Source organism: Metarhizium robertsii, assembly GCF_000187425.2.
Source record: "Metarhizium robertsii ARSEF 23 chromosome Unknown MAA_Scf_2, whole genome shotgun sequence".
Classification (NCBI taxonomy): Eukaryota; Fungi; Ascomycota; class Sordariomycetes; order Hypocreales; family Clavicipitaceae; genus Metarhizium; species Metarhizium robertsii.
This window is the reverse complement of record NW_011942160.1, coordinates 1,139,779-1,165,207: the sequence shown is the minus strand read 5'-3', so window position 1 is coordinate 1,165,207 and position 25,429 is coordinate 1,139,779. Positions and strand designations below refer to the sequence as shown.

The following is a 25,429-nucleotide window of genomic DNA, read 5'->3' as shown; positions in this document are numbered from 1 at the left end:
TGCAGGTGCATTGTATGTATATTGGTATATGTAGATTTAGACTCGAGAAGCCACCTTTCATATACACTATATTCAAGACCATTCAAGGGGGCGCGATGCAGCCAAGTTGTCACAATATCAGCCCTTGACTATTCATGATGCGTTTAATACACTATTATTTTTCTCCCTCGTACACTAGTTAGCCTGAGCACTGGTCACGTAGGAGGCAATCAACCGACCAGGTGCACAATTATTTGTTGCGACATGTCAGTCGGCAAGTAGTCACGTCATGTAAAGTAACTGGTATCCGTGCATGCACCGAGTCTACAGTAGGTGCCTGCTCCCCCTAGCCCGATTTTTCATCACCCTCAATTACTAAACAAATAGAATAATTCACAAACCCCGTCTATGACTCATCTTCAGTGTCAGTGTTGGTGTCGCTCGTTTCTTCCTCTTCCTCCTCGGTGCCGCTCTCGTCGTCCGACTCCTCGTCTACTCTCCGTCTCTTGGGCTGCGGTGCTTGACCTGTCTTGAGGGCGTGCATTTGGCCGGCGATGGAATCTACACTTGTCAGTATGCGCGTCTCTGCGGACCTCCCGGGAAAAAGGGAAAGGGGGGGGGGGGGGGGGGGGGGGTTGAATGAAAACTTACCCTCTTCGGGTTCGGAAATATCATCTTCAGCGTCCATCTCGGCTGCCTTGGCGGCTTCCTCGACAACCAGAGTCACCTCCATCTTGGTATCGAAACCAACGTACGAATCGCAAATGACGTGCATGACAAACGTGAAGTGGCCGGCTTGCGGTGGAGCGGCGAACTGTGCCTTGAGAGTCTGCATGTTGAACGTGGGCTTGCCCTGCTCGTCGAAGATGGGCTCGTCGAATCGGTCAAAGGTGAAGGGGGGCACAGCCATCTTGCCCTGCTTCGAGTCGCTCAAGAAAGCATACCATTTGGGGGTGTGGTCGCGGGCGTAGTGAGGGGCAAAAGCCAGGGGAGGGAGAATGCTCTGCTCTTCAACAGAAGTAGGCTTGCCATCAGGTCCGGTAATGGTCTTCTTCTTGCGGCCCATGAGCGCATCGAGATCGTCCTCAGCGGGGTCAACATCTTCCAGATCCAGGTCGTTGACTGCGGGAACATTCTGGGTGCCGGGGGGGATAAACCGGCCCTTGATAACCAGGGTGACGAGAGAGGACGGGATGATGCATCGCTCGCCGGTAACCTTGAAGAAGGCCTTGGCAACTCGTAGGTAGGGGAGCTGCTTGGCTACGCCGACGGCAGACTTGTACTGCTTCTCTGAAAGCAGGCCCTTTCCAACTGACAACTGGCGGCGTTGGGCATCGGGCAGATCCATAAACTGCTGGACAGTCATGTGCGTCTTGGAGTCGCCCTCGACGGCCATGGCAATCTTGGAAGTGAAGTGAGGGAGCTGGAGGAGAGGAGAAGATTTCGGAGACAGAGCTTGTATAATGTGCTGATTGGCGAGGAACGAGCCGGAAATGGGACCAATGTTGCCAAAGGCCAGGGCAATGGCAGCAAAGGACTGGTTCAGAGCGCGGGCAATGGGGGCGATATCGTACTTGGCCTTGGTCAGAGCGGCGTCGTCGAGCTCAACACGGCCGAGATAAGCCCAAAGAAGGCCCAGAACCTTGCGCCTCACACCGCTGTCGAGATCCTCAAGCCTCTCCTTGTCCTTGACTGAGAACCCAGAGGCAAAAGGTGAGGCCTCGCCCTCAGCAGAGATGCGTGATTCGATTTTGGACAAGCCAGACTCTGCCTGGTCGCCCCTGAGAACGCTCTCAAACTCCTTGCCAGCGCTAAGAGCTGCAATGATGCCAGACTCGTCCATTTCCTCGTCATAGTGGCGGAACAAGTTGTTGGCGCTCTCCATGAGAACGCCCTCCTTGGAACGCTTCTTGGTGCCGTACCACCAGGAACCGACAAGATATGGCAGCAAAACGCCGAGAAGGCCCGTGTACAGGACAACAAGGTATTTGCCGTTACCGTCGGAAACAATAAACTTGGGCAGAGCAATCCCGATGCTCATGCTCTGCTTGCCATCAGGGTGACCATACTGAATATAATTGTTGCGAACATCCTCATCGGTCAAGACTTGGTAGGCCTTGGTGAGTTGGACATAGTGTTCATTTAGAGACTCGACCGTTTCATTTTTTTCAGGATCAGGTTGGAGCTTGTCAGGGTGAAACTTGACGGACAGGCGCTTATAGTGTGACTTTATTTGGTTTTCCGAGGCAGACTGCAGACATTGTCAGTCGACTTGATGATCCGAGAGATGCACGCCAGCAGCAAAAAGGGTGAGGGGATGGGGAGGGAGGCGCATACTTCTGAGATGCCCAGAATATCGTAGGGATTCCAAAGCTTCTGCTCGGCAGGATCCGTCGTCATGATCAAATATGCCATCAGTCCCATCAAGCCCCAGCCGGCCACGGCGACAAGCGCCCTCTTGATCTTGCGCTGCTTCCTCTTCTGAGCCGCGCGTAGTGACGCCACGACGTCTCCATGCTGAATCTTGTAGTCGGTCTGTATGCGTGGGGCGAGATGCGAATCGTCTTTGCTAGACTGCAGTAGGTTGTATGTGATTGGGAGAGTGACCAGGCCGGTCAATGTGAGGATGAAGAAGGGGAAGAACTGAGCCTGGAGGGTGCGTTAGCAAAGCTGCGATGCAATCCTGCCTCGTGTCGACTGCGCATGGCAAATGGAAGAAGTGCTGTTAAATCTGGTGAGAATCTACCTGGTCATCGTATGAGTAGTCGGAACTCATTGTGGCGACAAAGGCCGAGCAGGCGAACCCTGCCGCGAGCAGGAAATAATAGCTTTCGTGTGGGTGGGCAGCAAGATCAAACAATCTGGCAGCTCGTCCGAACGCACGATGAGGCGTAATTCAATGCGCCCTTGGAGCCGTGGGTATAAATGAACAAGAATTATTAAAAGTCCCTCCTCTTTGCACAGTGGTGCGGGCGGCCGCAGATTTTATGTTTGTTGTCCGAATCACCAGGTGGCCTCAATGAAGCATCAGCAAGCACGAGGGGATCGAATTGTCTGCCCAATTTCTAAAGTGCTAAATGGTGTCCTTTCGCCGTGGCACCAAAGCCGGCGATCGGATTATCCGTGGCTCCCCCAGACCAACTTGGCTAGCGGACCACAATGCCGCCACCGTGTTCAATTCAGTAGACAGGCTGGGAAGGAGCGTCCGTCTGCGTCCAGACGTCACATGTGGTGCCAGTGCGGCCTGCCCCCTGTTGGCCCTGGGGTCTGGTGGCAGAGCCGCCGCTAGGCCGCATCGCATCGCCATGGGGCTGGTGTCAGCCACAGCAAAGGTTAACAAACCATTCAACTACAAAGTACGGAGTACTACTCGCACTTACTAACTACGTACTCCGTACTTGGGCGAAAACGGACTGCTCGAGGAATATTGATACAACGCCATCTTCTGTATTCAGACGACAGAGTGCGCAGGACCACCGTACCTGACGGCCTGTACGGAGTAAAGGGAATCCGTGTCGCGCAATGTACGACTGTCTGTGATGGAACAGACGGCGTGATATCCAACAGCACCGTCCTTCACGCAAACAAAATCACACCGCAAATCTCATACATCATTGCGCCCTGATCTAGAAATGACGTGAGCGGCCATTTTACGTCTAAACGCTCGCCATAATCAAGTGTAACAATCTCGTCATCCCACACACACCACAAGAAAAAAAAACAGCCAGCTCGTCTCAATGAGCAAAGCTGTTGAAAACATCACCACCCACCCTCAGCTCTTCTATTCCTCGACAGCAGTCAACGTAATCGCCTCTTCCCCATCCCCGTCTGTATCCTCCTCCGTCGTCACCCCCGCCATCTCCCCAACCAGCAAGCTCCTCAGGTCCTCCTCGCTCATAACTGCCTGAATACTGCCTCTCCTCGCCCACGGTCTGGTCTCCCTCCTCCCCTGTTCCACCAACCGCTCAATCTTCAACCTATTCGTCACGAATTTCAACATGGGAAACGCGCTTTGCTGTCCCTGGTGTAGCATTCGCGCTAGCCTGCTGGGATCAGGATCCGACAGAATGTAGTAAAAGTCGCTGGGGACAGACTTGGGCCAGATGGTGATTGTGCCACTGAACTCCTGGAGCCACAGCTGGCTCCAGTCCTGGCCCAGGGGGCGGGGGAGCAGTTCTGCGTAGCGCACAAACTTCAACCACTTGTTCATGTCAAGTTTGAGGTAGTGTTCAAAGGCGGACATGAGATAGCCGCCACGCCACCCGCGGCCTTTGCGATGGGTGACGGGGTGGCCCACGGAGCCGCGAGACGAAAAGAAGAACAGGTTGATGTGGGGATTGACCTGGCTAACAATGGTAAAGTTTACGTTGAAGTGCGTGTTGAGCGCCTTGATAGGGATGTCGGTTCGGAGAGAGCCGTCTTTCCATTTGTGGCCAAAGGAATAGGGCGCGAGCGTGCCGTCTCGGAGCTTCATCATGAGAACCACGGGGTTGAGGATGCCAGGGACGGCGGCGGAGGCGAGGACCGCGGACCAGATGACGCAGTCGGGGGAGGTGAGATAGTTGCATAGAATGGTGGGAGAGTGAGGATCCGCAGGGACGCAAGTGACGTTCAGAATGCGGCCGGTTCGTTCGTATGCCTCGCGAAAGGTCATTGAGCCCCTGGTCCACCAGCTACATCGCTCAGCCCAGTCGACCGAGTCGAAGCGCGCACCCGTCTTCCACCATCTTGGTAGCCAGGCGGTTGCCGGTTCTCGGCAGGCATTGATGCGGTGAGACAGCGCCGGAACCAGAAGCTTCTTCAACTCGTCGTTTGTTCTCGTGGCCACAAGCCCAGCTATCAGGGCGCCGCCGCTCGTGCCTGTGATAACGTCCGGGAGTAGATCCGCGTCCAGCAACGCCTTGACCAAGCCTAGGTGGTAATAGGCAAAGCCAGCTCCCCCCGAAAGACACAAGGCAGTGCGGCCGTAGTTGGCATAAACATGCTTGAACAGCAGGCGCTTCTCCTCAGTCCCCAACTGCTTCGTTCGCAACAGGAGCTTGATGCTCCTCTCCACTGTTGACGCATTCCATTAGCAGCCGTACGACGCCGCCCCTTCCTTGGATTCCCCATCAACTCACTCACCTTCATCGACAAAATTCTGCACCAAATTCTTGGTCCCATAGTATGTCTGACTATAGAGCCTCGCATTCTCCACGCCAACAAAGTTATTCTTGACGCACGCTTCCACCATGGATTTGAGATCCTCCATGGCAGTCCTATGATCGCCATGCTGCCGCGCGCTCTGAATCTCCTGTGCCTCGGCCTTGATCCTCAGCTTCTTCAGCTGATCCCACACCCGCTTGACCGTCTTTGAATCGTAGTAGGCGAATTCATTCTCCTCCCTCCAGGTCTGCCGTCCCAAAAACGCATCTAGTTCTCTCGCTGCGGCAACCCATTCCTTGTAGGTTGAAGCTTTGCGCATGTTCCTCCGGAGCGTTTCCCGTCGGCCGCGCCAAGTAAAGAAGTGTTCGTACACCCAAATGTACCATCGTGTTGAGAGATATGCAATTGCCAGGCCTGTCAGCCATGCAAACACAAATATCAACAGCGGCCATTTGGACAGCTGGTAAAGGTAGCCTTCCCGCGTCTCGTCCTTGGTCCGTGTGCCGAGGAGCCCTTCGACAGCTTTGCTAGCGCCTTTTTTTTGTTTACATTTCTTGGATGATCTACGGCGTCGGTAGAGAGCTGGGCTCACGGGCGCCCAGTCGTTCTGGGCCGTGAAGAATGTTCCCTGGGTCGGCGTGTCCGTCGGCGCTGGGAGGTCGCCTCCAACGGCCGCTGCAGCGGCGGCAATTGCGTCGGCACTGTCATGGTCGTTCGCATCATCCAGACCGGCTTGTGAATTTCGCTTCGTCAGGGTGGCCGGGCTGGCACCGCTCCTGGGTGACTTGAGTCCGCCCGTCTCGTCGGCTGGGCTGTGCAACGGGTCAGGAGCCTGGAGCGCCCTTACGAAGGCCTCGATGTCATGCGGCTCGAGAAACTCTCGATTGATGTCAGGCAGGAGAGATGCATCAAATGCTTCCGGTGGGAATCCGTAAACCGCATCGTGTGGCATTGTCCGCTCCCAGGCGGGTTGGCCGGCAAGTCTGCCAGCTGTTGTGATATTTGCTCGCTCGATCTGTCTGTCGATGGTGGATGTTTAGGATCGAGGCATACGGCTTCGGAATGCGAGCTCATGAAAGGGATCCCATGCTGGATACCTGTGCCTTCTTTTCAGATGAGATGTTGTGCTCCCTTCTTCGTACAGCGCGCAAGATTGAACATTGAAGGGTGAAGCCAATGTCTGGTTGTCCCCACCATTTCATGACCATGACGTCTGCTGCTCACCAGACATGCGGCCGGCCTGTGGTTACGTTCGTTGGGGGCCTTTCGGCGGCCTGGCAACTCCACTCAGATTCTTCAGAACCCACTGCACCTGTGCGCTGTTGTACAATGTTGCACCGACTCTCAGCCATGCCATCAATTGATCCCATTGACTTGGCCGTCAAACAGGGTATTAACGCAGGCAATCAATGGAACATCACTAGCAAATGGTTGGGCCGCCTAGCTGGGCAGCAAGGATGGAATGCTTGGAGGCATTCGTTCCCTTGGTCACATTGCTGATTGGCTACCGGGCTGGAGGGGGGATATTCCCAACATCTAAGTACTGTCGAGGATGCATTTGGAGGTTGAGTCTGTTGGTACATACCTGCTTAGTAGGTACTTATGCTACTATTTGTTGTTGGCTTACTACAAGGTACTTATTTTATCGTAAATATTCACACGAGTACAAATTACCAAGGTCGGCTTCCTCACGCCTAACCGATTATATCATACAGCCCAGTCACAGTCCATCCCAGCCGTCACATTACAGCAGGATATATTTGCCCAACAAGTATAAGCCAACATACTGTAGTCTATTAGAGTAAATATTATAGTACAGGTCTAATTCAGCTCCGTCCGAGGAGAATGCTACATCTCATCAATCACTCGTCCCGTCCACACATTACCCAGGTACCTCGTGCATAACAAAAAGCATTGAATTAGTTCCTAATCGCTACATAATTGTATTCGCTGCACAGCCCTATTTATGCATTACACATATTGCGCAAGCCACTTTATCCCCTCGCCATATCCCTGTCGCATAACTACAGAGCACATGAAAACCTCAATTGGTCGGACGCCGCCATCCAGAGGGACCTTTCCCTTCCCGGTGGTCTGATACAAGCCCAGTTCATGTCGGAGTGTCTCCTCCGACACGGCGTCGGGGTGGTCAATCTTGTTTCCAAGAATGACAAAGGGAACTTTGGACAATTCCTCAAGAGCAAGGAGAGCGTCGAGCTCAGCTTTCGTCTCGGCGAACCTTTCGTGATCCTTAGCGTCTACCAGGAAGACGACGCCATTGACCTCGGGGTAATAGTCTCGCCAGATGCGGCGGGCTGAGTAGAATGGTAAGTCTCTGAGAGCGCAGAGCAAGCAGGCACGCAGCCTTAGACATGATGTGTACGTACCCTGTTGGTGACCACCCAAGTCAAATGTGGTGAATCTGACATTGCCTATGGCAAGCTCCTCAGAGGCTACAACAGTACGATTAGCAAAATGTCACGTTTGTGGCAGCGAACAAGCGCACGCTGGGCCTCATCGTCTGAGTGCCCCGGGGCAGAACTCACTGGGGTGAAGAGTAGGCTGCAGGATGGCAACACGGTCGTTCTATCCAGTCCACATTGTTAGCATCGCCCATCAAACATGTCATCATCCACTGTATTCATTTTCCCGCCTCGTATTCGTATTGATCGAAAGCAGATCAACATCCCATAGAGATCGAAAGGGGGCTCGCAGTCCAACGAATGTCGCGCAAGTTTGGCATACCTTCAACATATGCAGCAACGTCGTCTTTCCGGCATTATCAAGACCGAGGAATAGTAGCTTAGCGTGCTTGTTCAACAGGCCAAGGGAGGAAAGAACATCGTAAACTAAGAAGTCGGAAAATTAGGACAAGTCAGGACACCAAAGACGCGGAGCTTTGGTATGCCATCATGACGGGGGTAACAGGCAAAAGATGGAGGGAAAAGGGATGTTTGCAGGCATACACCAGTTGACGATCCACATGGTGGGCTATATTTCTGAACCGTGTTTCCAGAGCCAGTCGAGATGATGATTGCGATCGAAAAGATGATGTTTGATATCGTGAAAATGATGTTTGGGGTCGAAAACGGATGCTGGATTGCGGACGTGATGGGCCGAAGAAATACACCAAAAATCCGTAGTGTGCACTGGCTCTGACCTGGCAGTTAACTCAAGAGTGTCCTGACGAGAAGTTGTGGTGCCTGGATCCTCAGGCACAGATGATGCTACTGTCTAGGCTGGGTCGCCGCTCCTCGGCTCAGGGAGCGTGAGCTTGCAGTGGCAAGTGGCACCTCAACTGTACAAGTGGCGCGCGACCAATCAACGCTACGAATGGGTGAACCACACACAAACTTAAGTCTGCCCAAGTGCAGTCATCTGATTGTTGTCCCGGCATCCCGAGCCCAATGTTATTAATTAAGTGTCGTTCATATTCCGGATTGTCGTATTCTGCAATCAAGTCAACCAAACCACTACAGTGTTGTTGCCGAGAGTCCTCCCAGGTACGGTTTGTCATCACACCCATCGCCAGGCAAACATGCCACTTCAGCACGAGGGACCAGTTTACTCATCACGTTCAAATGTCATTCAGAGCCAATAATATTGTATTAGCAAGAGCTCAAAAATATCCACCCTTCTGTCTTTGATGTGTAGACTTCAGCCACTATCTAAATGCCTTTCCCCGCGCCCAAACTCTCTCGCAAAGGGTATCCTAGCGATTGCAATATGCCTTCTCCAATGACAAAAAAAAAATTGACCGATGTGCAAGTTCATTTGTGGTGAGAAAGTGAAACTATATACAAGGGTGCTCACACCCGAAGCGATCCCTTTAAGGATGAGAAAGAAAAAGGTCCGAAACAAGTGGCTTTAGATATGTACAGGAAAAAAAGTCGTGGAGTCATAACATACGGACAAAAATGGAATGCATTACCCAAGTGTAGGAAGAAAGAAGTTGATAAGACTTGCCGCCAATTTGGCGCTCTTGAAAAGGGACGTAGACACCTTGAGCGCTTTTGATATAGTCCTCTGATACTCAGGACTAGCATAAGTAAGTGTAGTGATGTCTTTAGATAGACATGACATAATTGCCCTGATCCTTCTTGCCAGCCATGAGCAAGCCGAGCTCCTTCATACGCTCGGCGCCTCGCCCGGGCTGAGGCTTGCGCTCTGGAATTTGGCCACGTCTTGCGCGATTGCAGTACTTTTGGAAAAACTTTTCCTTGCGGCGTTGACGTTTGCGTTCAAGACCCTTGACGATGTCAATAGCGCCTCGAAGATGGCAGTCAGAGTCATGGTGATGCTGGTGCCTGGCTGTCTTGCTACCCTTCATGGGTGGAAACATTGCGGGAGCTCGAGGCAAAGACTTTGTTTGCGTCATGCCTGGTCGACCAGCCAAGTGGAATTGAACGTGAGGACCTTGTCGTGGCGTCTGCAACGGAGTGTTCATCGCCTTTGGTGCTGGAGACCGGATTCTCTTGGGAGAATGTCGCCCAAACAATGGCTTAGGAGAGCGACCTCGATTCTTGGGAGCAGGGGAATGATGTCGTCTTGGTGGCGGAGAGCGATATTTGCGAGGCGATGCCTGTTCACTCTTTCTTCTTCGGCGGGAGCGGTCCTGGCCATGGTGGAGATCCTCCATCCGGCCTTGAACCCATACATCCTCATCGCTGTCGTGGTGAACAGGGTTGTAGATTTCCTCCTCGTCATCATTATCGGGATCAGAAGCTGGAAAGCTGGGGTCAATATCTTGTGGAATGACTCGTAATTTCTCATTGCGGCGAGCTGCCAAGCAAGAAAGATAGGCTTCTTCTAGAGGTCTGTCCTCATCCAGGGTACCACAAACGAAATCGGTGCTGTCGGGCAGATCTGGTGCGTCGGATTCGGCCTTGATACGTCGAGGCCTAGCTCGTCGAGTGCTTGATCGGCTGCCATAGCTAGCGGCCGAGGAATCAGACTGGGGCTCATTCACCGATGGTCGTCGTATGGGAGCCACGACTTGAATCTGACGGCTAGTGGCATGGCTGGGAGTCCAGAGAACCATGTTTTCATCCTCTTCTTCGTCTTCCTCATCGGAGTCGGCGAAACCAGTCTCAGAGTCGGTGTGATAGCCATCAGAATCTTCTTGAAAATCTTCTTCGCCATCTTCTTCTAAGTCATCATCATTCTCCCCATCGTCTTCATCCTCCTCCTCCTCCTCTTCATCTTCATCTGAGCCAGCTTCAGCTTCCTCTTCTTCCAATTCTGCCTCCTCTTCGGCTTCGGCTCCGAGACGACGAAAGTGGTTTTCCTTCGTCAATGTGTCATAGATAGTTAGTCTCGTTGCCGCTGATGAAGGTTGCCTGATCCAATCTTCTTCGCGAGCTGTACCACTTGCAAATTCGTGAAACTGGGAGCTATCCTTTGCGAGATCCTTGGAGTTGGCACGGAGGAATTTCGGTCGAGCAAGGGCAATCTTATTTGACAGGCGATGAACGGCAGATGGGCGCGGCGACGTGTGAAGAGCAGTAGAGAGAGCAGACGTCTTTTTAGGAGTTGATGGTGACTCGGAATTCGTAGCCAAATGAGGTCGTGTGCCGGGATCAGAAATCTGCCTTGGAGGTGTATTTTGAGTTGATGCCGACCCTACATGAGGAGCAAACTTGATGGATGGTCGTCGGGGAGCCTGCTCTGCAGAAGGTGCCTTGACCATCGCCTCAGCTTGAGTAACGGGAGGTTTGGCAGCGCATGCAAACTGAATACATCGCTTCTTGGGAGGCTGCGGAGCGGCGGCGACGGCGAGGTGGTTCTTCTCCGCGGTGGTAATTTCATGGTGCAATCGAAGAGCAGCCATCTCGGGGATTGGAGGACTAGGAGTATTCGTGCGGCAGGGGCTCGTCATACCAGTATCACTAGTGAGATCTGCAGTGGAAGCAACACTAATGTTGCTGGTCATGGATCGTCGCCGTTGAGTGCCCAAGAGAATGGAATGAGCAGGATGTGTAGGCACCTCCTCTGGTTCAGCCAAGATAGCCTTGGTAAGAAGTGACGATTGGTCCTGAGGACGTCGAATACACGTTCTCTCAAACTTCTGATGCAGCTCTGGGGGTTCATCAACGTCCTCAGCTTCCTCTGATGTCAGAGACACCCAAGCTGGAATCTGTGAAGGGGAAGTTGTAATATCCATGGTGAGGGTATATAATTTGTTGAGTTCGAATGTAGACAAAGTAAACGGATATGACGGGTCTTGGTCATTACAACAGAGTGTGTAGGCCAGCGGCGCAATGTCAAGGAAAGAAGACCTCAGGGTATAGAATCGACACACCAGGAATCGATACTCAGCGAAGCTGTGGCCTTCCTAGGGGAGAAGGAGATAGAAGTGAGCAGAGTTCTGGTCGTAGACTTGGGAGTGTAGCGTCGCGCAGACGAGAACTACAAGCCAGTGCAGACCTCTACTCTATTGAGAGTGAGGATTTGATAAAAACTTTGGTGGCCCTTAGGACCCGGATGCTATAATCGGAAAGCAAACATATTCCAAGAAGTAGGAGCCGAGCAACTGAATGGATCGAATGAAAGAGTGTCGTCGGGGCGATTTATAAGACACCAAAGGCCGTGTTTGATGCAAGTTGAGGTGCCGCCTTTTCTTTTCCTTAGTTGCGAGGTACAAGATTACCTCACAAAGAAGATGAACACAAGACGATTCCGTTTGGCTGAAAAAGCGCAGTGGCGTCGCCTTGGTGAGAGGAAGGATGCGGTTGTACTATCCTTGGCAGATTCCAGATGACGTTTGTCGGATGGTGGCGCGATAGCGATATGCGGAAAAGGACGGCAATCCCAGCAGTCGTGGCAGCAGCGGCGTTGGACAGTCGGCCGGTTGGAGTGTTGGTGTTGCACGGGTGACCTGGGGCGAAAAAAATAAACGTGAGACCACAGGCACGTCAACCTAAGCACTGTGACGTTGTCGACGTCACAAGGCAAAACGTCGATAGAGTAAAAACGCAGGCTGCAGATGCCCAATGGGCAAAACGCGGCCGAGACGCAGAGCTGACGAGATGTCAGATGAAGCGACGAAAAAATTGCAGCAAAAGCCAATGACCAGAACGTGAGAAAGTGAAGAGGAGGGTGCTTTGGAGCAGTCGGATGGGAATATATCGAGGGTGGGCCAGGAGGGCGAGGAAAAAAAGCACAGGCGCCGCACTCAACCGGACATGGCTGGGTGGACTCTGACTCCAGTCTCCCGGCTCCTGGCTCCTGGCTCCTGGCTGCTGGGTGCGGCCAAGTGCGGCCAACGGGTCTTGCGGGCTCCAGGCTCGAGGCTTGGGGCGTGGTGGCCGAAGGTCGAGTCGCTGCCGGTGGAGCAGGAGGGTCAGAAGTCTCTAGCTTTTACCCGCCCAGCACTTGCAGCCCGTCTTGCCCGGACAGCGCTAATCGAAATGGAGCCGAGAGGGGCTCATGGGCTCATGACCGAGATTGAATTGAACACCGCACGGAGTACAGCAACAGGCACGGCGAAATTGGCGGCGCAGCCAAGTACCACACGGCATAATAATACCACACCACACGGGACACGACTGCACACCGCACTTGAATACTGAGATTGGCATGCGACATGGCCTGCTTGGCGGAGGCTCGGCCGCTTCGCCTTGCTGCTGAGCCCTGCAGACATGATCAAGACGGACCATTCCCATCATGGCCAGTTGCGTCTGACAGGCTGACGGACTGGCGCACGCCTGTCAGAGCTCCCAATCCCCGAAGTGTCCAAGGGCATGAAGTACAAAGGTTTCTCCCGTCCCAAATCACCACATTGCAACACGGGGGTCATCCGACGGCAAAATGACAGGTGGAAATAGTAGGTGCGCTCGTGCAGCATTCGAAGATAGTTTGGCAGCGAAGGCTGCTACCCAGGTAGAGAGGACTCCCGTGCTGATCCAAGACTGATCTGCTCCCGTAGCCAGCCAGCACTCCAGGAGAGGAGGGACATCTGGAGGGCTCTTCATGGCGAGTGTGGCGACAGGGCTTCACTTGGGATGAACAGCAAACCCAACTAGAATGCTGTCAGGGCTCGACAGACGTTCTCGTCGTTCCCTAGGACCGTGCCACGACCAGAGTACAGTGCGACAGTGCTTTCGGCGATTCACGGGCCACCGGACTCATGCCTGCTTCCAACCAGACACGTTCAGCGCCATTGGCTCCCTGAGAACCACTGACTGACTAGTGTTGACTACCTGCTTAGCTATGCTCGATCCCTGAGCATTTGAAACTCGGAAAGCACCGGGGTCGCTATGGCCGACAGCCTTAACATGCAGAGTCTTCAATGTTCCAAGCACGCATACTGTCCTGTGCACGGTACGCGCAGGCACCAGACCACCGCCCTCCTTTTCCTAGTAGCCAAGCAGGCCCCGCTGTTTGGCCCTTTATACTTTGTCCTCCGTCCTATGTACATATTTCGTACTTGGCTGCTTGACTGCGCTTGTTGGTATCCGCTCAAAACATTCGAGACACGTGCATGCAACCAATCCAAGCATGGTGGGAGCATGTCGCCATGCCGTCCTCGTCAGCATTCTACGGAGTAGCACCTCGTCCAGCCATTCAGCCAAGTTCACCCTACGCCCTCAGCTCCAAGCTCGCCTCGCCTGGACAAACCGGCCCTTTGGTCCTTGAAACTCTGTATGCCACCAGCAGGCTTTGGCAGTATACAGTGTAAGTTAGTGCGAATTCGCTCCCAGGATCCGTGTGTACGCACAGTGCCTCTTTACCGTAACCACAAAAACGAGGGCGTCGGTGACAACTACTACCTAGGTGTGTACACCAGACACATTGGTGGATGGATCATGGCCACCTGTTGCTATAATAGTAACTACCTAGGTGCCGAGGACATATGGGCATAATATACATCCAGCACAACACAAACTAAGAGGCGGATACGGAAACCAGTCCTCTGCATATCGGGGTGCGGTTCGTGGCCAGCGATACGGAGCTCGAGCGTTCCATTTAGCATCAAGTTACGAGATGATACATCACAATGGACCACTGGCCGCACTACAGCCAGTGCCTCCACTACCTGTACTGCCCGGTCCTGTTTTTATTTAGCCGTGACGCTGTTCGTATGTCGTTGGATCTACGATTCAAAGTCACCATTCTCAAGGGATTATAGGACTGGGCTGTGGGAGTTCGCGTCCCGGTTAATCAATGAGGGAACATGAGCATTATTTCCAATGTGCTGGTAGACCTCAGCCTCTGTCATGTGTTCCTGGCGGCATCTTTTATCTTGGCGAGGGCAATATGGATTCGGTTTCGGATACTGACGGTGCTTAGGCTGAGGTTCCCAACGAGTGATGTCGCTCCGGCGCCGATAAATTGGCCTTTGGTGATGTAGTATATTTCTCCATCATGCATCTTGTGTTGAGCTAGGATCTGAAAAAGCTGAATCTGGAAAGGGCGGCGACAGCTCTCGTCGCCATGCTGCGACTCTGGGACGCGATGGTATGTCACTACTTGACGAATTTTGGGTGTCGCGAAGTTGCCATAGTGACTTGCAGGGTCGAGCATCAAGGCACAGGGTTCAATGTTGGGCAGTTTTGGTAGCAAGGCTACAGAGCGCATAGCAACATTGAAGGACGCACTGTGCTGTCTCACCCAAAGGACCAAGGCAGGTACGGACATGGAGTCCTCAAGTGCTCGAGTCAAAAAATTATTCCTACAGGCCGTTGAGAACCAATGGTGGTAGGGATTGGCCTCTTTGTTTGTAACAACACTAATAAGACGCCCTCGGTAAGTCATCAATGGCAACAATGCTGGTCTATTGATGTTTCGTCCAGTCTAACATTCAACTCAAACAGTGCCCTGGCTCGGTGCTCAGCCGTGTTTTTCACAGGTGTCATTGGAACTGTCCATCGACCTGGACCGTCGCATTGAATTCGGTCCGTCGTACGGCAATGGTCTGCGCACGAGGGACTAGTATAACGAGTAGCTCGACAAAGTTGCAGACATCAAGGCACTGGACCTTTTCGGCCGACACAAGGTTGTTCTGGAACTCTCCCGTCTGTGTCACCACTGGCGAAGGGTGCACATGTGTGTGATTGGGCCTTCGAACCATTGAGCCATTTAGTAACCATGTCGCAGAAACAAACCCGCCGACAGACACGCTTTTCGACGCCATAGATCTAGGCTTACTCCATTCAGTAGGCGCTAGTGAATGAAAATATGCTAGGGCAAACAAATTGTATGAGGGATATCCGACAAATTAAGGAGGGAAAAACAAAAAACAAGGCGCCACTTGTAAGGACGACGCTACCAACCCAACACAACACATGGTCTGGCTCATGATTGCCCTTTTTCTGCCAGCACGCGGCGCCTGGCTACCCAGAATAGCACTACGTACGGCGTGCCAGACACGTACAATCTCTCTCTGATGGCTGGCGGGTTTGCTGGAATGCCCATCTCGAGCGAGGTGGCGCCGATCTGCACGTTGCAAGATTGACAGTATGGTAATACAACAGCACCGCGTGCGTGTAGGAAGATGCCGCAAAGGGAAGGGCACCAACATTGGCGCTTGCAACGCATGGTGTCTGGGACAAGAGCTGAATCGATGAATATCCTCCTGGTCATTCCAGAGAGGCCGACTGCGTCACGGTGTCCTCCCTCACCCCTATCCCCACGGGTTATGACGACAGTGCTTCCGGCTGCAAGCCATCTGCATGTGAGTATGATGGGTGGTGGTGCAGCAGATTGTCCATCGTGACTAGCATCTCAAAATGGCTGAGACACGCGAAAAGGTTGGTGCCAAAATCCGCACTTGGCGCTGAATGAGGCGATTCTCATTGCACGTATTTGTACACGGCAAAGACGAGCTGTCGGAACGGGGGCTGCCATTTACATCCATTGACGGCGCACGACTGCTGCCGTACGATGATGCCACATGTATTATGACGACAAACCCCCTTGTGAACCGGAAAGTCTATTGGCCACCATCTTGGCCAATTTGAAGTCGACTCTGACTAGTATCTGTCTGTCTGTCTGTCTGTCCGTCTGCAGGGAACGTTTGGCTAGAACCGAGGCAGCTCGTCTATGTACGGGATCTGCATGCATGCATGCAATTGATCCATCACTTGTTTCAATGTCCAGGGCTGCACTATGTACATGCCCATTCAGCGGGATCTACATATCTAGTCGAATAAACCGCCGCCAACTCAAGATAATAGACCGATTGAAGCTCCAGTGAGGAGGGTGTTTAGAGATTGGGAGCAGAACGAAACCATGCGGCGCCCCCGTACCACTCGGTACCTCAATCTAGCCGTGCTCACCAACACTGCCCCTTATGTCTAGTCATGTCACGACTTTGGTTCTTATTTGGCTTCTACGGAGCACTCAGTTGATCTTTAGCAATAGTAGTAGATGAAAAGACCCTGTCAGGTGCTGGCTTCGTCTCATGACATTCTAGAGGACCAGGGATGTTTTCGAAGCGAATGAACTCCTACCCCGCATCTTGAGCTCAAGGTGATTGCTTCGCGGCTTGAGCGCGTACGAGGAATACCACGTCGACGTATGTACGTACATTCAACACAGTCCAAGAACTCCACGAAGAGGACGCACCTCCGAGTTGACCAGTGACGGGACTGACATGTGGGGTGGCTTTGATCTTCGTCTACTCCGCAGCTCGATGCAGATTGCTCTGTTGCAAGGTGTGTGGGCGGCTCGTTTCGAAGCTTGCGTTGGCATTACCCACGAGTCACACTCTCCGCTCGGCATTGCAGAGCCGTGGCGCCACCGTGAAACTTCCCCAGCCCGGCCAGACACCTTTCGAGCCAAGAGTGAGTTCACTCTAGCGGTGAGAAGACGACCGCCGAGGAGCCACAGAACGAAGCCAGAAGGGTTGTGGGCCGAGTGGTGATTCTTGACGATGGTGATCACAACCACGCCGGCAATCTCGCGAGCAATACCGAGCACAAAGGAAATCGATAAGCCGCACACGAGTTGTTGGAGCAATGCGGAGTGATCAGCAGGTATGCGTCCTATCCTTGCCAAACCCCCGTGTCCGAAACAAGTTGCATTTAGCCCGGCCCATGCTTTGGTATTTCTTGGTATGGAAGCAGGCATTGTACAAAGCACAAATATCCATAATGGCATGGCTATGCTTTTGCAGAGACGCGGACAGATGTGGCCCCGATGCGTTTCTGTGCAACATGTCGCACAGCTTGATAAACTTGTACTAACCATAAATTCACAGGCCTTTCCAGATGTAACATGCGGAGAAATCCTTCGGGAAATCAACATCATCCATCGCTTGTGATACGTCCAAATGGCACCATCGGCCGGGGCGTCAATGACACCGTATTGATGCAGGACCCTAGATTCAATCCGACCCGTGCCCATTGCACAGACAATTCGTTTCAGCCCATGAATAGCTCGGTGTGGGCTGGCAGCAGTACTAATATCGGGGTGACGCAATAGTCATGGGTGCTTCACGAGGTTTGAGAGCAATGCCATCTTACGACGATGCTGAATTTCTCAAACACGAACAGCCAATCGTGGCACGTCCTCGATGTCACCCACCTGAGACAAACGCCGAGGCTCATCTCAAAGTATTTCTTTTTTTTTTTATGTTGCTTCGGTGCGTCACAGCGGCCAGAGTTAAATTCTAATCATAAATTTGCACAGACAGGACTGAAAGCTACGGTCGGAAAGTGGGTTTTTGGCCTTTGCAGTCTAGCACCGGGAGCGTTGTGAAATTTCCGAGATTCGACCTGAGGATACGATACATACCGAGCACCCGTGCAACAAGGAGGAGCTGAAATTCCATGTACAATGCCAGAAACTAACAAACCCCATTTGTATTTTGCCAAATATTACAGTAGCACGCCTTCATGGCGATCAGCATGCGATTACGGTACATACTACACGGAGATGCGACGCTGTTCTATCCTCGTACTCTCATCATTTGTCGGAGCAGCTTGGCACGTATGCCGGCACAGGCAATTCTTAACAGCATAGTGGTATCATTATTCAACGCACCGCGGTAGTTTCCGTCAGGGATGAGGCACGGCTTTTGCCAGTCTATTGTGTCCGGGGACTCCGACACTTTAGAAAGCATCAAGTTATTTCCTGTTTGTTAGTATGGCGCGAATTGGAATGCACTCTGGACATGGAGGTAGAATGGATGTCGTCTCCCAGTTAGCCACGCGCGGTAGGATAGAGCTAGTGGTAGTTTCTTCGTGGAGCATCTCTTGATACGTGGCAAGCTCGGTTCTTACACAAGGATAACCCACAGCATCTCCCCAGTCGCATGGATTTGGTCGCCGCCACTAGGGGAATGTTCTTGGCGTTGTTGTAAAGATCGACATCCCCAAACGCGTCAGTCCCCAAGTGCCGAAGCGGGATCTACGCGCCGCTTAAAGAACGATTTTCGAGATACCCTACACTCAAAGGTCCGCCATATGATCGGTACATTGATGGCTAAGGGGATGTGAGTAACTCAAGAGGTTGAGGTGCGACGACCATGAATGGCCTGAACAACGTAGGAAAAGGATCGCCCAAGTGCCAGCAAATCTAAGAGTCGAATGGGTGAACGGAACGGTCTTGATATCAGAAGGTTTGGTGTAGGGTAAGCTATAAGTTAGATACTGCTTCCCACACGTACCACATGCTTTCCAACAAGCTGCAATACTGGTTCAAAATACCACCATGCAAAACGGACTGACATTTCCATCCATATAGCCTTCAAACAGACGTGATTTTGGCACTGATCGACCAAGTGTCATCCCGCTGTTGCTTGCTGTATGACAACACTCAAGATCGCACCTCGGGATGAAACCAAATAAGTCACGTGCACACACACGTGACAGGATCGGTCGGATTTTCCCGCTAGCCGAACAGCCTGGCGTCCCGGTAAAGAATCGTTACAGAGGACCTCATTTGAGCTCACGTTCAATTAACATCTCAATCACCCCCTCCAATTCATCATGAACTCCCTCCGCCTCGCCCGTGCGGCTGTTCGAGCTCGCCCTGCAGCCTTTCGGGCTGTCGCCCAGCGGAGAACCTACGCTGAGGCCGTTCCCGACAAGGTAGAAACCGAACCCCGAAAGCATTGAAATATCGCGAACCCCATGAGGCATAACTAACCTGTTTCTCCAGATCAAGCTGTCTCTGTCTCTGCCTCACCAGGTATGAAGTCCCCGATGAAGAAAAAGCGATTGCGAATAATATGAATGCGCAATTGGGCCCTGAGCCCGTTCCTTTGGCATCCCCGCCCGCGCGACAGAAATCGGAATACGGCTAATTAACGCAACTCTTCCTATAGTCCATCTACCGATCCCAGGACGTTATTCAGGTCAACATCCCCGCCGAGTCTGGTGAAATGGGTGTCTTGGCCAACCACGTTCCTTCCATTGAGCAGCTCAAGCCTGGTATTGTTGAGGTGGTTGAGGAGAGCGCTGGGTCTAAGCAATTCTTCCGTATGTGGCGCCCCGTTCTTCATCGATATTTAGACACACCGGTCGGAGAGCATTGGCCCAGTAAGTTGGTGTCAGGACATGGGCTAACAACGAATTGTAGTCGCTGGTGGGTTCGCCACCGTTCAGCCCAACTCTACCATGAGCATCAACGCTATCGAGGGTTACCCGTTGGAGGACTTCAGCGCCGAGGCGGTCCGAGCTGGTATTGCCGAGGCCCAGAAGGTTGCCAGCGGCAGCGGAAGCGAGCAGGATATTGCTGAGGCTAAGATTGAGCTAGAGGTGCGTTGTTACCAACCAACAACATTGTTCGCGTTGGGATTTGAGTTGCATACTAACTCGTGGCAGGTTCTTGAGACTCTTGCTGCCCATGTGAAATAGACGGCGTCCCTTGTCTGAACTCATGTACATCACCCTTTTTCTACAATTATTAGCATCGGACCAAGACAATTAATACCAGTTGTGGTGCGGCTATCCATCAATCATATTCCTTTTGTGCAAAATGACTCTGGCTGTTATGTTTGCGTGTTGATTTTTGTTCACTGGTCGATATGCTCCTTCCACCTGACCTCGCCTCAATTGTTGCTGGGTAGATACACAGACCCGGTCCTTCCGACTCTGCCTCAGAAATGCATACTACTTCTGCCGCGTGCTCTTCATGTTTATCTTGAGTCCCTTGGTAAGGCATGTCGGGCACATTACACTGTCGCTGCATCCGCTTCAATTTTGTATTTTATTTTGCCACCCAAAAGTTAATGGCACACTGCTTAACAACTAGCACCAACATATTCGATACAAACTCATTATTTTCTCACAGAAACAACGCCACAGCGTGCCACTCTGCGCCTCTTGGCTTTGTGGGCATTCGTATACAGCAACTCGTATCTATCGCGCGCTGTCAGCCAGCCGTGGCACACGCAAAATCTAGCATGGACGAAGCGCAAGACGATGGAAAGCTCGGATAGGGTCGTCGAGCGGACACGCATTTTGCTACCCCGGCTTCTCGAAATATTATCAGCCATGATATTCCATCAGTTTCTCTCGAGCACACATTTATTGGACGCACCCTAGCAAGACATAGCTATAATGTGGTACACAGGACGGCCCGTGGCTCGTCCTCCGATGAAAGCCTGCCATTGCACGGTCAGAGTTGCTCAGATGGCTTACTGTTAGATGTTGGAAATAGGCAATGATGATGTAGTACATGTTAACATGTGTTTAGGGCATTGGCGTCTTCCAACACGGACGGTGCATTAGACGAGAAGTCCCACCCGGATGCAGTTGGGCAAGTCCAAGATGCCTTGGCACTTTTCGACTCGTACGGGGTCCCGCGGCCAGAAGGACTGTCTCTGAGTCGGAAAAGGCAGCCTGAAGCTTCCCATGACAAGACATTGCAGTTGTGCCATTCCTGTGGAGAGGTCCTTTCGTATGAGCAGCAGTGTTCCAAGTGTGGGCATGACTTTTGCTACAAGTGTGCCTCTGAAAGGGCCTGCAGGAGGTCAAGTATTGCGGGAGAATTACAAAAGTCGACGTCTGTCCAACTCCATAGTGAGCACCCCGACGGCCCAGAAATCGACGGAGCATCGACCTTGACTCCTGTAGTCAGTCCTGAAAGACCAAAGGAAACACCAAAGCGAGGACCTGTTACAACTAACCCATTTTATTTGGCTGATCGTTTGTCCAAAACACCCTCGTCGGCCCCCCAGATTACGAAATCAAGCGCTCGAGCTAGACGGCCGAGACGGCTCTCGGATTGTGTACCGCGCCGATTCAGAAATAGATCCGCTAGTGAATCTGTTGAGGAATCTAGCCCAGGACAGCTGGATGAAAAGAATAGCCGTGGTCCTGACACCGAGACGCATAGTCTTTGTTGTTCGGCCCCAATGAATGCGACAAAAGTCCAGAAGAACCAGCCAGAAGGCGTCTTGAGTGTTAACTTGCAAAGAAGATTCGACGAGCTTTCTCGACATGCGGAAGACCTCCACAAGGCCCAATATCTCAGGGAGCATCTTTCCACTGCCATAGACGAACTGGATTGTGGCAGTGATGTCTCAACAAGTCCTAGGAGCGTTGTCGCCAGAGATCAGCCCAGCATGGAAACTCCGACGAAGCAGCTGCGCCACTCACGTTTGCATGATTTGAGTGAAGATTCCAAATATGCCTTTGGTATGGTGTTCAATTCCCATGACATTGAGCAAGATGCCGTCACAAGCCGTCTCCGACCAGAGGAAGCACACGTAAGGGGTTATAGTACCCATTCGATCTTTACGATTCCAAGCTCTAGTAAGCTGAGCCCCAACGACTCACTTTCAGTGACAAAAGAGGCCAAACCTTGCGAGCCTCGCACTTGTCTAAAGCTACCATCCAACAAGCATGTTTCAAATGTTGAGGATATTGGTTGCAGCAGCCCGCAAACACCTAGACGATCGAGCGGCGGCGAGGAGCCTAATGAAAACAGCCGCATTTTCGGTGCCGATACTCTACATTCCCATGGGACAGATGCAAGTAGCCCAGATGCTTTGCCAGATGATCAACGTGACACAAACCGGGCTGGGACAGACTTACCAAGCACGACTGGTTACAAGCGCCACAGGCAAAATACACATTTGTGTCCCAGACCACAAACTCCAAGCACAGGGCCAGATTCTTGGCCCATTCTCAAGAAGGTCGGGCAGTCGCCACGGGAAAAGCCATTGTTGATTCCGAATTCAGTACCATGGTCTCGACCCTCCCTTCGAAAAGTCTCTAGTGCTGTGGGTTTTATCGAGCCGCGGAGTACTTGCTCTACACCATCCGAGTGGAGAAGGGATTCAAGAAAGACTGATGAACCGGCACAAGTATCTCCCTCTAAAACTATACCAGCGGGCACGCCAGTATCAGAATGGCGAAGTAGTCTGACGAAACCTGAGAGGACCACTCCGAGGGCTTCCCGCAGAAGCCCGCTCTGTGAGTCTTGCAATCCAACCCTACGCAAGCCATCTACAGCCAAGGGTGGAACGTCTGGAAGGTGTAGCCACAGGGACAGCCATTCCGGCCACACGCACAAGAGCAATTATAGTATGGAAGACCCGTTTACAGAACCGAGATTGAGTGTTCGGGCCATCGAGCATTCGCTAGCTTGGAAGAGAGTCCAAGAGGATATTGAAAGACGGGTTAACCGGGATGCGGATGAAGTACCTTTGCCATTGAATAGAGGCCTCGTATTTGATAAAGAAGAACAAGAGACTGAAAACACGTGTCGAAAGCCTCCAGAGTCGTCTCATTCCTGCAACTAGGGGGGCAGAGACAGGGATCTGGGAAACGAAATGGCGGGTACCGAAGCCATGATGGAACCATACGAGCCAAGCAACAAGTGGGCAGAGAAAGTGCCTCCTCGTCTTGAGGCAACTGCAGCAGACGAATTGGGAATTGAAGGGTTGACGATCGTTGTTCACATGAGACATAGGGATGATTTAGTAGTCAGCACAGATCTCCATGGGCGCGAATACAAGGGAAAGTGACGAGGAGTAGGACCCCGGAGGCAAGGGGAAAAGAGGTGTTGCCATTAGATAGTTTGGTAGTTGATTAGTTGTATTAATTCAGGCTGAGGTGGTACACGCCATCCAATCCATACATGGACTCGACAAACAGCGGCGTCTCTATTTCAAATGTGCAGGCTTAGCCCGGCGGCGTACTCTGACAGCCTATCGACCTCGATATCATGGGTAAAGACGATCTGATCTTTGAGAATCTCCAAGGGCCACCGCAACCAGGCCTGCCACTCGGCGGGCAAGTGCCTCGCAATAGCCCTCACCTCCCTGGGACCGGCGTCGCCCACCCACCAGAAGCCTCGCAGCATGGCCAGGAGCGCAAAGTAGTGGGCCATGACGACGAGGGCGCGCGGCCTCTTCTCGTCGACCATGTCGACGAAGCGGGCGTCGACGAGCAGCGGGAAGACGACGAGGCGGCGGGCGACGCTGCCGGGGGGCCGGCGATCCAGCATGGCGGCCCAGACGGCGGCGACGCAGTTGAGCGCGGAGAGGTAGGCGTCGCGGACGTCAGCGTCCCAGGGCTCGTCGAGCTCGTGGGCGAGCTGGCGGCGCAGGAGATGGGCGAGCGGCCCCTCGAGCGGGCGCGGCTCGCCCTCGCCGAGCAGGTCCGCCACCAGGCCGACCATCTGCATGCCGATAGAGCCCGGGTCCATGGCGGTGATGGCGGCGGAGCGGCGGAAGACGGCGGCGCTGGTGCCCGTCATGCGCAGCCACGACGTGGGCGGCGCGTAGGGCGCCCCCTCGCCGTCGCCGTCGCGCAGCTCGCGCTCCTGGAGGCGGACAAAGGTGTAGATGCGGAGGACGCTGGCGGCGAGGCACACGGCGTCGACGTTGGCCGGCGAGAGGTGCTCGATCTCGCGGCCGAGCTCGCGCACCGCCATGTCGAGGTAGGCGCTGGCGTGATGGTCGAGGGACCCGGGCCCGGAGCCGGAGCCTGAGCCGGACTCGCCGCCGGCGCCGTTGGACTTTTTGGCCCGGTGCAGCGCCGCCACGAGGAACAGCGAGTACAGCAGCGCGTTGCACCCCAGGGCCAGCTGGGGCACCTTGTCTGCCCAGAGCGGGAGCGAGGCCTCGTCGACGGCGATGGACGGGCCCGTCTCCGACAGGTACTGGTAGAAGAGGGAGAGTTCGAGCATGCGCCGGGCTTCGGACTCGGGAGGGTCCGCGGCGCTCCCCGGGTCTGCGGTCTCCTTGGCCGCCGCGGACGGGGACGACGACGACGACGGTGATGAAAGAGGAGGAGGGGGCGCATGGTCAGCTGGTTTGACGCGGTCGTAGAGGCAGTTCAGATGGAGGCGGGTGCAGTTTGAGCATATCGGTTTCGCTTCGTCGCACTAGACGCACGGCGTTTTTGGCCTGGTTGAGTTGACATGTTGTATTTCTTTTTTTTTTTTTTTGTTGATGGAATTTTCTAAAGGCTCACCTTGACGCGGCGCACTCTGCATCGCTGGCAGCCTGTCCTCGACTTTTTGTGAAATAGCTTGGCTGGCCGCTTCTGCCCCGGCTGCATGGACTCGAGGCCGTTTGCGCACGCGGAACCACCGTCCATCTTGGCCTGCATACGCTATCGTCTGCAGTGACTTATGGGCCGTGTTAAACCTCCCTCGTCTCAGAAAGATGTGCGGTTGAAAGAAAAAAAGAAACTAGCGATTCGAGCTGAGTGGTTTGAACGAGAACGAAGGTGGGAAAGCGGGCGGGGGAGGTTTATGAAACACCGGGGGAGCGGTGCGAACCCCTCCAGTGGACATGGGAGATGGCGGGAGAAACTCGGAAAGGAGTCTAGAAGGACGGCAAATACCGAATCGAGATGTTTCAATTCCGGGCTGGAAAGGAGGCACCATGTTCGTCGTGGTGGTGACGCCGCGAGCGAGGGGGCCGTTGCTTCGAATGTTTGCTTGGCCCGGCCCCGCAGGGCTGACGGGGAGTTGGTGTGACGGGAAGGTGCGATCGGGTGGAGCGCTGACAGGAATGGGATGGAAAGCGGCCCACTCGAACCCCGCAAATTGCCCGAATGGGTATCCTTTTGTTCGTTATCGTTTATGGCATTTCGGGAAGGGGAACGAGTCGCATGTTGGATATATTACTACATACTAGTTCGTGGCAGTAGCTGCATCTGGGCTATGGGGTGGTATGGTTTATGAATGCTGCTCGCTTGGTTGTGCTCGCGCTCGTGCTCGTGCTCGTTTACATGGGAGACCAGGTGTCGAGTCGAACAGTTGGACATGGCTGGAGGTGGTGTTGACGCAGACATATGAATATATATATATATACTGTAGATGATGTCGAGGAATCAAGTTTCTCTCTCTATCTAGTGTATAATATAACGGCAGTACATCTAAATCACACCAGACG

The 25,429-nt window shown here is 53.1% G+C and overlaps 8 protein-coding genes across 8 annotated transcripts; 2 read left to right on the top strand and 6 right to left on the bottom strand.

The window, feature by feature from the left end:
• Positions 1–385: 385 nt before the first annotated feature.
• On the bottom strand, positions 386–2,755 carry MAA_06058 (translocation complex component; the record flags this gene model as incomplete). The annotated part of the gene is made up of 4 exons (XM_007824056.1): positions 386–540; positions 631–2,230; positions 2,317–2,628; positions 2,726–2,755. The coding sequence occupies 4 exons, from the start codon at positions 2,753–2,755 to the stop codon at positions 386–388; spliced, it is 2,097 nt and encodes a 698-aa protein (XP_007822247.1).
• A 1,005-nt stretch (positions 2,756–3,760) lies between these two features.
• MAA_10799 (alpha-galactosidase) lies at positions 3,761–6,076 on the bottom strand (the record flags this gene model as incomplete). The annotated part of the gene is made up of 2 exons (XM_011412718.1): positions 3,761–5,034; positions 5,104–6,076. 2 exons carry the CDS (start codon positions 6,074–6,076, stop codon positions 3,761–3,763), a joined length of 2,247 nt encoding a protein of 748 aa, XP_011411020.1.
• A 1,019-nt stretch (positions 6,077–7,095) lies between these two features.
• On the bottom strand, positions 7,096–8,109 carry MAA_06059 (lipase; the record flags this gene model as incomplete). Its single annotated transcript, XM_007824057.2, has 5 exons — positions 7,096–7,439; positions 7,512–7,577; positions 7,671–7,710; positions 7,870–7,973; positions 8,091–8,109. 5 exons carry the CDS (start codon positions 8,107–8,109, stop codon positions 7,096–7,098), a joined length of 573 nt encoding a protein of 190 aa, XP_007822248.2.
• Positions 8,110–9,190: 1,081 nt separating this feature from the next.
• Positions 9,191–11,287, bottom strand: MAA_06060 (uncharacterized protein; the record flags this gene model as incomplete). Its single annotated transcript, XM_007824058.1, has 1 exon — positions 9,191–11,287. One exon carries the CDS (start codon positions 11,285–11,287, stop codon positions 9,191–9,193), a length of 2,097 nt encoding a protein of 698 aa, XP_007822249.1.
• Positions 11,288–19,058: 7,771 nt separating this feature from the next.
• On the top strand, positions 19,059–19,928 carry MAA_06061 (ATPase, F1 complex, delta/epsilon subunit; the record flags this gene model as incomplete). Its single annotated transcript, XM_007824059.2, has 5 exons — positions 19,059–19,160; positions 19,231–19,260; positions 19,397–19,610; positions 19,651–19,829; positions 19,896–19,928. The coding sequence occupies 5 exons, from the start codon at positions 19,059–19,061 to the stop codon at positions 19,926–19,928; spliced, it is 558 nt and encodes a 185-aa protein (XP_007822250.2).
• Positions 19,929–21,430: 1,502 nt separating this feature from the next.
• Positions 21,431–22,822, top strand: MAA_10798 (uncharacterized protein; the record flags this gene model as incomplete). The annotated part of the gene is made up of 1 exon (XM_011412717.1): positions 21,431–22,822. One exon carries the CDS (start codon positions 21,431–21,433, stop codon positions 22,820–22,822), a length of 1,392 nt encoding a protein of 463 aa, XP_011411019.1.
• Positions 22,823–23,190: 368 nt separating this feature from the next.
• On the bottom strand, positions 23,191–24,626 carry MAA_10797 (uncharacterized protein; the record flags this gene model as incomplete). The annotated part of the gene is made up of 2 exons (XM_011412716.1): positions 23,191–24,411; positions 24,501–24,626. The coding sequence occupies 2 exons, from the start codon at positions 24,624–24,626 to the stop codon at positions 23,191–23,193; spliced, it is 1,347 nt and encodes a 448-aa protein (XP_011411018.1).
• A 94-nt stretch (positions 24,627–24,720) lies between these two features.
• On the bottom strand, positions 24,721–25,301 carry MAA_06062 (N-terminal fungal transcription regulatory domain-containing protein; the record flags this gene model as incomplete). The annotated part of the gene is made up of 2 exons (XM_007824060.2): positions 24,721–25,097; positions 25,169–25,301. 2 exons carry the CDS (start codon positions 25,299–25,301, stop codon positions 24,721–24,723), a joined length of 510 nt encoding a protein of 169 aa, XP_007822251.2.
• Between the last annotated feature and the right edge of the window lie 128 nt (positions 25,302–25,429).